This window comes from Kalmanozyma brasiliensis, assembly GCF_000497045.1.
Source record: "Kalmanozyma brasiliensis GHG001 unplaced genomic scaffold PSEUBRA_SCAF1, whole genome shotgun sequence".
NCBI lineage: Eukaryota > Fungi > Basidiomycota > Ustilaginomycetes > Ustilaginales > Kalmanozyma > Kalmanozyma brasiliensis.
In genome coordinates this window covers 1,462,879-1,473,999 of record NW_015961948.1, presented here as the reverse complement: position 1 = coordinate 1,473,999, position 11,121 = coordinate 1,462,879, and the positions used below count along the sequence as shown (strand labels likewise).

The 11,121-nt window shown below is 57.6% G+C and overlaps 5 protein-coding genes across 5 annotated transcripts; 1 reads left to right on the top strand and 4 right to left on the bottom strand.

The window, feature by feature from the left end:
* Nucleotides 1-35: 35 nt before the first annotated feature.
* Nucleotides 36-1,615, bottom strand: PSEUBRA_000559 (Translation elongation factor EFTu/EF1A, domain 2; the record flags this gene model as incomplete). Its single annotated transcript, XM_016436134.1, has 2 exons — nt 36-1,388; nt 1,595-1,615. 2 exons carry the CDS (start codon nt 1,613-1,615, stop codon nt 36-38), a joined length of 1,374 nt encoding a protein of 457 aa, XP_016295136.1.
* Nucleotides 1,616-2,858: 1,243 nt separating this feature from the next.
* Nucleotides 2,859-4,706, bottom strand: PSEUBRA_000558 (TAFII55 protein, conserved region; the record flags this gene model as incomplete). Its single annotated transcript, XM_059464410.1, has 1 exon — nt 2,859-4,706. One exon carries the CDS (start codon nt 4,704-4,706, stop codon nt 2,859-2,861), a length of 1,848 nt encoding a protein of 615 aa, XP_059320993.1.
* A 979-nt stretch (nt 4,707-5,685) lies between these two features.
* Nucleotides 5,686-6,078, bottom strand: PSEUBRA_000557 (Ribosomal protein L32e; the record flags this gene model as incomplete). The annotated part of the gene is made up of 1 exon (XM_016436142.1): nt 5,686-6,078. The coding sequence occupies one exon, from the start codon at nt 6,076-6,078 to the stop codon at nt 5,686-5,688; it is 393 nt and encodes a 130-aa protein (XP_016295134.1).
* Nucleotides 6,079-7,171: 1,093 nt separating this feature from the next.
* Nucleotides 7,172-7,786, top strand: PSEUBRA_000556 (Ribosomal protein L13; the record flags this gene model as incomplete). The annotated part of the gene is made up of 1 exon (XM_016436154.1): nt 7,172-7,786. One exon carries the CDS (start codon nt 7,172-7,174, stop codon nt 7,784-7,786), a length of 615 nt encoding a protein of 204 aa, XP_016295133.1.
* A 676-nt stretch (nt 7,787-8,462) lies between these two features.
* On the bottom strand, nt 8,463-10,328 carry PSEUBRA_000555 (protein of unknown function DUF1929; the record flags this gene model as incomplete). The annotated part of the gene is made up of 1 exon (XM_016436135.1): nt 8,463-10,328. The coding sequence occupies one exon, from the start codon at nt 10,326-10,328 to the stop codon at nt 8,463-8,465; it is 1,866 nt and encodes a 621-aa protein (XP_016295132.1).
* Between the last annotated feature and the right edge of the window lie 793 nt (nt 10,329-11,121).

The following is an 11,121-nucleotide window of genomic DNA, read 5'->3' as shown; positions in this document are numbered from 1 at the left end:
ATGATGGCGACAAAAGGTCCCAAAGACAAGGACACTTACTTGGCCTTGGCAGCGCTCTTCGTCACCTTACCGCCCTTAGCAGCAGCGGCCGTGGTTGACTTCACGACACCAACAGCAACGGTCTGTCGCATGTCACGGACGGCGAAGCGTCCGAGAGGGGGGTAGGTGGAGAAGGACTCGACGCACATGGGCTTGGTGGGGATCATCTTGACGAGAGCAGCGTCACCAGACTTGATGAACTTGGGGTTGTTCTCGATGGACTTGCCGGTACGGCGGTCGATCTTCTCGGTGATGTCGGCGAACTTGCAGGCAATGTGGGCGGTGTGGCAGTCGAGGACGGGAGCGTAACCGTTGCCGATCTGACCGGGGTGGTTCATGACGATGACCTGGGCGACGAAGGACTCGGTCTCCTGAGCGGGGTCGTTCTTGGAGTCGGAGCAGACGTTACCACGGCGGATGTCCTTGACCGAAACGTTCTTGACGTTGAAGCCGACGTTGTCACCGGGGAGACCCTCAGAGAGAGTCTCGTGGTGCATCTCGACGGACTTGACCTCGGTGGTGACGTTGGAGGGAGCGAAGGTGACAACCATACCGCCCTTGATGACACCGGTCTCGACACGGCCGACGGGCACAGTGCCGATACCACCGATCTTGTAGACATCCTGGAGGGGAAGACGGAGGGGCTTGTCGGTGGGGCGCGAGGGGGGCTCGATGGCGTCAATGGCGTCAAGGAGGGTCTTACCGGTCGACTTGCCGGACTTGGTCTCCTTCTCCCATCCCTTGTACCAGGGCATCTCGGTGGTGGGCTCGATCATGTTGTCACCGTGCCAGCCCGAGATGGGGACGAAGGCGACGGTCTTGGGGTTGTAGCCGACCTTCTTGATGAAGTTGGAGGTCTCCTTGACGATCTCGTTGAAACGGGACTCGGAGTACTTGGTGGTGTCCATCTTGTTGACGGCGACGATGAGCTGACGCACACCAAGGGTGAAGGCGAGGAGAGCGTGCTCACGGGTCTGACCGTCCTTGGAGATACCAGCCTCAAACTCACCGGTACCACCGGCGATGATGAGGATGGCGCAGTCGGCCTGCGAGGTACCGGTGATCATGTTCTTGATGAAGTCACGGTGACCAGGGGCGTCGATGACGGTGACCATGTACTTGGGGGTCTCGAACTTCCAGAGGGCGATGTCGATGGTGATACCACGCTCGCGCTCGGCCTTGAGCTTGTCAAGAACCCAAGCGTACTTGAAGGAACCCTTGCCCAGCTCGGCAGCCTCCTTCTCGAACTTCTCGACGGTACGCTTGTCGATACCACCGCACTTGTAGATCAAGTGACCGGTGGTGGTCGACTTACCGGAGTCGACGTGTCCGATGACGACGACGTTAACCTATTGAGTGAGATGGATGCAGAAGCAGATGGAAAAGCGAGAATGTCAGCAACTGTTGCTTTCGTGTGATTGAGAGGGCCTAAACCTCTGCTGGATCAACGCCCGCCACCGTGTCTCCAAGGTTGTGATGACGACAACGATGGCTGATGTCGATCTGCAGAAGGTTGTTGGCAATGATGAGGTTGCTGCTGGTGTCTGATACATACGTGAGCTTTCTCTTTACCCATTTTGGATGATGTTGTGTGTGTATGATATGATACGATGTATGAGGGAAGAGGTGAAGATAGCGACGGCAGCCAACGCCATTTATTGGATTCCTCTCGGTGGCCCACAGACAGACACACACTGGCCAACGCTCTGTCCTTCTCGCTCTGTGCGAAGAAAGGCGGGCGAATCAACCACTCTGCCGCGCACAAGCAAAGAAAAATTTTCTTCTGGCCAACTTCCAACTTCCTCTGCTCTTGCGCCTCATTGGCTAGAGTTCTTGAGCCGTCTCCAAGCTTTGAGTGAATTCAGAAGAAGCGCATAGACCAGCAGCTGGAACACTCCCACCACGCACCATTTCAAATATTCGAGTGCATACAACCAGAAACCAGCCGTTGAATACAATTGACCAGAAGCCTGACGTCCACAAATACAAATCTGGGTTTTCACTACAAAGTTTCGAATGAGCTCAGCCACCTGCGCCCTTCACTGTTCGCCGTGGAGTGGCTGGCAGGGCACCTCAGCTCAATCAACCCACGGCAGCCCGCTGTTCTGTTGAAGGCTGAGCCGTCTGGACCGCGCTGCTGCGCCAAGTATGTCTAGAGCTGCTCAAAAACACCCGTTGGCTACGGAGGAAGAGCGCAGGACACGTTCATGTCTACGAACGCCCGCCCGTGATCGACGCTGTCACACGCCAATCGCCCTGTGCACCTTTGACTCTTGCGCAATGAGATGGATCGTCGATCTGTCGGGCTGTTACGTTGCGGTGAACGCTCGTGTTGGAATCTCCTTTGCTGAACTCGTCGACGAACAGCGAGCGAGATTGACAGCGAAAGAGTGCACGGCCTATTTTTGTCCGTCTCCGAAATTGCTGCGGCAATGGATCTGGCTGCTCCTGACTAGGCGAATCTGCCGTCAGGCTGCAGTTCGGTGAGACCTCGTTGAGGAGCGTAAGCGAGAATTCGAAAATCGCCCCTGATGGCAGCCCGAAATTCAGGCTCTGACTGTGAGATTCCGACAAGCACTCTTCGAAATGCGGAGAAGGCGTCGGATGTGACGGCTTGACTCTCTGACAGAGGTGGGCCAGAGCTCTCGGGTTGGCTAACACTGATTCAAGAGACTCGCTATCCAAAGTTCCGCATTCATGAGCCGTTCAGACCTCGTCTGGAATCCGTGAAACACAATCGAGTCCTTGTTGATGCTGTGTTGGTGATACAAATACATGCTACGATGGCGGAGGATGATCTAGCCTAGCTCGCGACGGCTTCAGGAATCGCTGACATCTTCTTCATCCTCGTCCTCCCAGAGGTTGCTGTCATCCGGGTCAGCTTGGTTTTTCTGCGCGGACCCTGATGATGAGATGGGGGGCCTCGCAGCGGGCGTGGATGGTTGCGAAAGATTTCGGCTCGCCGGCAAAGCGGGCGGCGGCATGCCTCGGTGCTGTGTTGTACTGCTGGGAGCGTCGTTCTCGACGATGTTGGCTGCTCCGCTGGTGGAGACGCCTGCCGTGCTGCCGGAATGCGGGCGCTCGTCTGCGAGATCATCGCCAAGCCGCGCTGCGTCTTCCGTATCGTCGAGATTGGACACGGCCGCAGCTTGTTCTGCTGCCTCGGCCGCCGCTTGGTTGGCTTCTTTGCGCTCCTTTCGTGTCTGCTTGAGGTCCGCCAGCTGGTTGCGCTTCATGTCGCGCTCTGTGGTGAGCTTGCGGAGTGCCTGCTGATGGCGATTCTTGATGATAAGGTTCATCGTGCCATCCACATCGGACTGCTTCCTTCGCACCAGCGTCTCGAGCTCTCGGCACTCGGCCTCCAACTGAGCTTCGCGAACACGCTGCTCCTTCTCTTCGTCGTTCTCATCCTCTTCGTCATCGTCCTCTTCATCGCCGTCATCCGCGTCATCATCGTCGTCATCATCCCAAAGGTCTTCCTGGTCGCTGGTTCGGCTCTGAGCTTCGCTGCCAGCGCCTCGTGTCGACTCATCATCATCGTCCTCCTCCTCTTCGAGGGCGGCATCGAGCTCAGCTGCCAGGTCCTCGTCAACATCGTCGTCAAGGTCCTCGTCGTAGCCACCTTCGCCGCCATCGAAAGTGTCAGTACGACGACGACGTGCTTGGTCATCGTCATCGTCGTCGCCGTCGTCTCCGTCCTCGTCTTGCGACCCGCCATCCGAGCCGTCAGGCATAGGCGTCTCTGCTTGAGAGCCACCGGGCGATGTTGCTCCTCTTCTGGATGGACCGCCCTGCTGGTCATCGTCGTCTTCGGACACACCTTCTTCCGCTGCATCAATCATCTCGTACTCGACGTCGTCCGCCTTCTTATCAGCTTTCAGCAATCGCTCCACCTCCTTCTCCACCGTCTCGATGGCTCGACGCGCAGCACGCTTGCGGAAGCGTCGTTTCCTCGCCCACTGCATCGGAGGCGTGATGCCGTGAGGGTAGATGAAGTCTTCGATGTTGAAGCCCTTGCCGCCACCGGCGGCACTGGAGGATGCTTGTGATTCGTCCGCGATCTTGCTCTCGACCACCAGCATTTGCGCGATATCGGCCACCTTGAAGAATTGCCGATTGTCCAGCGTCTTGTGCGCCTCCGTGATGGTAGGCAGATCGACTAGCTTAGCTGAGAACAGCGAGTCGCCAACGTGGACAATGGCACGTCTCGAATCTTTGAACTTGAACCAGACATCGTCGCCGAGTTGTCGTTTCTGGATGCTGTCTCTGAGTTTGTCGCATTCGGGACCTTCTGGCATGCGAAAGATGAGCTGCTCCTCGAATGCAAGTCCCTGACCCGTCTCGTCATCTTCCGAGTCGAGCTCGCGATCGTAGCTCTGCATGTACGCCTGCGTTTTGAGCCCTTGACCTGATCCTGCTGCAGTACCGCCACCTGATGCCTTCATCTTGAGCTTGATCTGTGGACGAGCCCCGGAGGCGGTGCGAATGGGCCGCAATGGCTGCGACCTCCTGGATCCGCCATGTTCCCATCCGTCAGGCGACTGCTCTCTCGCCTGTAGTGCTTTGGCGGTGGGACGAACAGCGCGCTTGGGTCTTGTGCCTCCCGGGCCAAGCTCTGCAGCGGAGCTGCCGGGCGCTGGCGACGCGGACCCACTTGCTTCGCTCATGGTTGGTGGCCTGCGGGTATCCGCACTCGTCGTGACGCTTGTAGCTGCGTGCTTATGACATGGACCGCACGATCTCTTGTGGCCTGGCTCCAGTCGAGACCTGCGCGGTAGGATAGCCTTCAATCGTCCTGGTGCGCCTATTCAGATGCTCGAAGGCAGTCCTATGATTGACGAGGATGCGAACAGGTCATCTCGGCGGAAGATGTGTTTGGTGGATGAGTTGAGACCCTGATTCGCACCAAGCTCGCGTTTGTCGTTCTACAGTAGGCACGCGCTCAGCTCCACACAGTGCTCCAGCCGGCTTCCGAGCCTCCTGACAGTGATCTAACAAATGCAGAAAAGTCGCTAGCCGCAGAGAAGAGGCGGATGAGCTGCGGCGATACTACTGAATAGTCTCCTGATCATGCCTCATCGGATAGCTCATCCTTGGTCGCATGCAACTCATTTTACATGTTCAACATCGCTCGTGCGCAGATCTCAATGACATGCGACAGGTCAGGGGCAGCGGTGTGCGCTGTCTCAAATGGTTGCCAGAAGTAGAGATCGTGTTTGCGCGCATCAAACCCTGGGTCAGTGGTCTGACTGAACGCTAGGAGACCTAGGGCATCGGTGTCCCTGTCAAAATCACGGCAAACATGCAATGTCGAACGCAGATGACAATACGCGGTGACGACTGCACCGCGTGACGGCAGAAAGAGCCGGTAAAAGATGTTTTGGAACGTGCCCACGGTAGGAGCGATTGATATTTTGCCTGAAGATCAACTATGACCTGCAGAGGTGTGGTGTGTGTATGACGCGGTGATGATGGTACACGGTGATGCGAGAAAGGTGTGTGACAAAATGTTTGTGCACACAGATGCGAATGGATGCTGGATGTCGGCGTCACAAAGTAGACGAGCTGAGGTCTTTGTGTGATGCAATGTGAATTGGGATCCAGTGTGTGAAACGAAGAGGTTGGGTGTCGATGTCATTGGGAGATTTATGCCTCCTGAGCACGAACGCGAGCGTTGGCGTTGGTGACCTTGACACCGAGGGCCTTGGCCTTCTCGAGGATGTCGATGCGCTTCTTGGACGAAACGTTGTGGGCGATCTCGGCAGCGTAAACGCCGTTGTGCATAAGGAGGAGCTCGACGTCACGGGTGTTGGAGACCACAAGGCGGCGGAAGCCGTTGGGCATGAGGTGGCGGGTCTTCTTGTTGGAACCGTAACCAATCTTGGGCATGCGAACGACGCTGCGGAAACGACGACGAACAGCACTGTCGATACCCTTGGGCTTGCGCCACGACTCGCCGACACGGTGGTATCGGTCCGAGTGGTGGCGCTTGAAAGCCTTGGTGCGCTTCTTGACGATGGGGATGGAAGTGGCGGCCATCTTGACGGTGTAGAAATGGGGGGTGACAAGGTGGTGTGAGGGAACAGGGACTAGATGATGGCGACCAAGCTGTTTCGTCGAGATGGCAAAGCTGTGATCTGGAGTCGAAACATCTAACATCTGGAAAAAAATAAAAGCCAATTTTCGCCTGTTTGATGTCCTCTGCTCAAGTGCCGGTACCAACCTCGGCCGACATCACATGATCTAGTCTCAAGCAGCCTTGCAGGCCAGTTCTCTAGTGGGCTGCAGCCAGGATTCAATGTTAGCCGTGGCACGCTGCTGAGAATCTCTGTGAGTTGAGTTGATGAGTCGAGCGTCTCAATCTTGAAGCAGCTGGGCTACTGTAATTCGAGATTCGCTGCTCATCACCTTCGACACCACCACACCCGTCAAGAAACATATTGTCAAGGTTAGTATCCGCATCACGCATTCACCGCTGCCCAACCACATCGACCCAGTCGACTGTCCGACATCCATCTACACCAGCATTTCCAACGGTATGGATCACATAGCAGCTGGAATCGAGGCGTATCATTTGCAGACCGATGTAGAGAATGGCCGGAACAGCACGGGCAGGTATCGGCAGGATCAGCATCATTGCATATACGTGGGCCAACAACTAGCCCAGGCAGGAACAGCGGACAGAACGCAGGCGGCTGGTTCCCGGCCAGGATGAAGCTGAGTCGAGCTCAGTGTCACGATGGACATGTGGCACAGTTTGGGACAACCTTGTCGAGCCGTTCAAGGTACAGACAAGGATTTGGAGGCAACATCATTGTCAGCATCGGCGCAAACACGAAGGAGTCTTGCAGGCAGTCGCAACGGTTGTCGATGCAGCCCTGCGCTCCACCAGGTCTATAAGGCTCGATCATCGATGATTTTTACCGTGTTGCCGGGCATCCAACGAGCGCTGATTGTACGGCAAACACCATCGACATTTACGCAGATGAACGACACGAAGCATCTCAGGCGCAGGAACGAGTTCTTGTTGGATTGTCGATTATTTGGCGCAGCTGGTCCTTGTCACTTCTTTCAGCACATAGAGCACAGGAACTGACTCTTTTCCCACCATCCTCCTACCCTCGCACCACAGATGTCCCTCCAGCAGGCAAACCCATACATTGTTGACGGCAAGGGACACCTCCTCGGTCGTCTCGCCGCCACCCTGGCCAAGGAGCTCCTCTCCGGCCAGAAGGTTGTCGTTGTGCGCTCCGAGCTCATCAACGTCTCCGGCTCGTTCTTCCGCAACAAGTTGAAGTACCACGCCTACCTGCACAAGCGCCACATGGTCAACCCCAAGAAGTCCGGTCCCTTCCACCACCGTGCTCCTTCGCGCATCCTTTACAAGACCATCCGCGGAATGCTTCCCCACAAGACCGCTCGTGGTGCCGCCGCCCTGCAGCGATTGAAGATCTACGAGGGTGTCCCTCCCCCGTACGACCGCAAGAAGCTCATGGTCATCCCCGCCGCTCTCCGTGTCCTCCGTCTCAAGCCCGGCCGCAAGTTCGCTACCATCAAGCGTATCTCGCACGAGGTCGGCTGGAACCACATGGAGACCGTCGACAAGCTCGAGGCCAAGCGCAAGGTCAAGGCGCAGGCTTACCGCGAGCGACAGGTCGCCGCTACCAAGAAGCGCGCTGCCGCCACCACCGCCACCGAGAGCAAGCTCAAGGACGTCAACGCCCAGCTCGCTTCGTACGGCTACTAAGCGTCTCTATCTTCTTTCCATCAAGATGCAGCATGCCAGTCGCTATAGCTTCGAACGTTCACTGCTTTGCTGTGATGCGACCAGCACGTTGCATCTCTCCGACCACACCACCAGGATCACATTCACTCAACTTTGGAGCACGAGGTTGTAGGACGTTTTCTTGGTCCCCTCTCTTTGCACGACCCGACACGGATCGTGTGATCAAAAGCTGCACGCACACGTTCTCGACTCTGTGGGCATGCGTGACAGTCCGTCACCCTCACCTCACCTTACAACCCCGGACATTCCAGTCTTGCGGTTCCGCCTCACTGTGTACCACCATATCACCCTCACACATAGTCCTCCATATAGCATCAGGACTAAAAAAGCCCCACACTGCAAGCATCAGATTCAAACGAACCTCGCGCACCTGGTGTCAAACTTTGAGCATTCTGGGTTGAGTCATTGGGATGGGTTCGAGGTTGCGATGCGAGCAAGCGAGGGTGACTGAGATTAGGCAAATGGGCAAAGGGTCCAAGGTAGAGAAGTGAGAAGGCGAATCGTGAAGCGAAGGGGAGGACAGATCTGGTCTCGAGGTGTGACTACAAAAGTGTGACACCGAGGATCACGTCCGTGACTGAGTTGAGTTGGGCGGAACGAAATTCGGGACAGAAAGGGTATGCAATGGAAAAGTCCATCAGAGGCGTTCGTTGGACGTCTTGTGACTGCGAGCGTGGACGCCGCTCCTCGTCAACGCATCATCGTGGTGCGAGAGGTGTCGCTCCTCCACGACCTCCCTCTCCTCCTCCACGTCTCTTCTGCCGTTAGTGGCGGGCAGCTGGGTCTCTGCGCCCACAGGCTGGGTTCCAATCTGTCCGTTGCCCACCATGACCATCTTCCCCTGACTCGGCACGCCGTCCACCACGACGAATGCCAACGCGGGGCCGGGGGCGAAGAGGTTCGGATTAGGTGGAAGCTGTGCGACGCTCAATCGACTGCCTTGACGCGAGGACTTGAGCTCGATCATGCGCTGACCCATGTTCATCGCGTGGGTCGAGAAGCCGGTTCGGACAAGGACGACTTTGGCCTTGGCCGCCTGGGCCGCTGAGGGGAGGTTGATGGTGAAGCCTGGACCGCCGTACGAGAAGGAGCGGGGGAGACCGGCGTTCGACGGTCGTGGGGCATCGTAGAATTCAGGGTACCATCGTTCGACACGGTACTCGGTCTTCCACTTGACGTTCATGTTGACGTCCGAGTTGGGGTTGGAGCCTGAGACGAGGATCGAGGAGTCCGGGAGGAGAGTGGCGGTGGAATGGTAGAGACGACCGATGTTGGTCGATCCGACGCGCTTCCAGCGGTTGCCCATCGACGCCTTGGGGTTGTACACGAGCGGCTGGTAGGACGGGTTGTCGCCGTAGGACTGACCGACGGGACGACCGACGTCATTGGGATTGGTCGTATAGCCAGCGACACCCGTGGTGACGCCGTTGCCGAACCAGAGCGTTCCGTCGGGGAGCTGAATGAACTGGCCCATCGACCGACCTTGAGGCAGCGCATCGACCGCCTGCCACCCGCCACCCGCAATAGGGCTGATCTGCTCACACGACGTCGACGCTGGCTTTTGCGTGATGGCCATGCCGACACCACCCTCGTTGCCCCAATTGGACGTCTTACCCACGCTCATGCCACCGCAGATGAGAATCGTCTCGCGGTAGTTGTTGTCAGGTGTCAAGGGAAGGAGAGCGGAACCACCGGATGCCGGGTAGACACGGGGGGGACCGGGAATGTTGGGCAGACCGCGCTCGCTTTGCTTCGCGTAGTTCCACAGCGTCGCCTCTTTGCCGGCTTGGACAAAGACTTCGCCGGACGACATGAGGTAGGCGATGGGGAAGAGCGACATGGGCACGGTGCGCTGGAGGATGCCCATCGGTCGACTGCCGCCGTTGTGCTTGGGCGGGTAGAACTCGTATGTTGGGTTGTTCGATCCTTGACTGGGCACAAAGCCGCCATCGCGCATACCGCCGAGGATAATGTTGGATCCATCGCGGAGCGGCTCCACCGTGGGGTACCATCGTTCGGTGTTGAGCGCGTTGCTCGCCTGATCGTTCCATTGACATGATCCGTTGTCGCACGGACTGAGGAAGCGGAGCGACTTGCCGCCATTGTACGATCCGTATCCCTTGCCCGGCTGTGCCGTAGCACCGTTGGTGGTGGTCGCCTTGTTGCCGCCCGTAACCAGCCAGCGTCCGTCCCCGAGCGTCATGCCGCCAGCACAAAAGGTGTTGGAACGCACGTCCATGGTGCGGTAGCGATTCGTGTTGATGTCGTACTCGACGGCCCACGCGGGATGGCCGTTGACCTTGATGGGGTTGTTCTCGGTCTTGTCGAGGATGTAGACTTTGTTTTCCGTGCCGAGGAACATCATTTGTGCGGAGACGCCTGAATTGCCGACGACTTCCATGGTGCCTGCTTTGCCTGCAGAGACACCGCTCCCGGCGCTGGCGAGCAGCAAAGCACCGAGGACGGCGCCCTTGAGCAGCGTCATCTGTGTTGAGAAGAGCATCGTGTGGCCGCTTGAGAGGCGGATTTGGACGAGGAGGCGAAGCTCGATGATTTGTCTTGCTGCCTCTTCAGCGAGATGGACTGCAGCGGCTAGAGGGTGGTCTTGTAGGAGAGGAGGAGCTTTCTTCTTCAGAGAGCGTTTGACTTTGCTGTGTCGTTGACAGGACAACGGGGTATCGAGAGCGGAGAGCGGTCAGAAGCAAGGCAGGAGGGGTCTCAACGGGACACAGGGGAAAAAGCGGGAGGTGTCGACGATGAGGTTATAAGCGTTTCTGACACATTCAAGGGCATCCACTGCACACACACAATGACGAGGGCCGGAAGGCACGTCGCCAAGCGCGGGAGGCGATCCTAGCTCTTGGTGCAGCCCACAAGCCTTGTGGCGTCAGTGGAAGCTCATAATAGGATGCGAATCATCTGGGCGTTCGCCCACAGCTCACATACTCAGAGGCGGCGTCGACAATGGCCGGTTCTTGTGCGCAGAGTGACGAGCACGGTTCGACGAATGCGAACGGCATTCGTGGTGGCCGCCATCGCTTGCGGGAGGCAGGGTGGCTTGGACCCTTTCGGGATGTGCATTGCATGCAGGGGCTGATCCGCGCTGTGCACGGCTGGGCTAAAGTGCGTGAGGAGGCCGGGAAGCTTTGAGAGATGGACGACGAGCGAGCTATAGCCGGCCAGCTATCGGTTGCCGAGACATGGAAGGGGTGGGGGGCCCAGGTTGAGCGCTCAGCTGCTGGGATCGACGAGATCGACGGAGGATGCGCGCAGACACGCGCGTGGGTCCTGGTAGG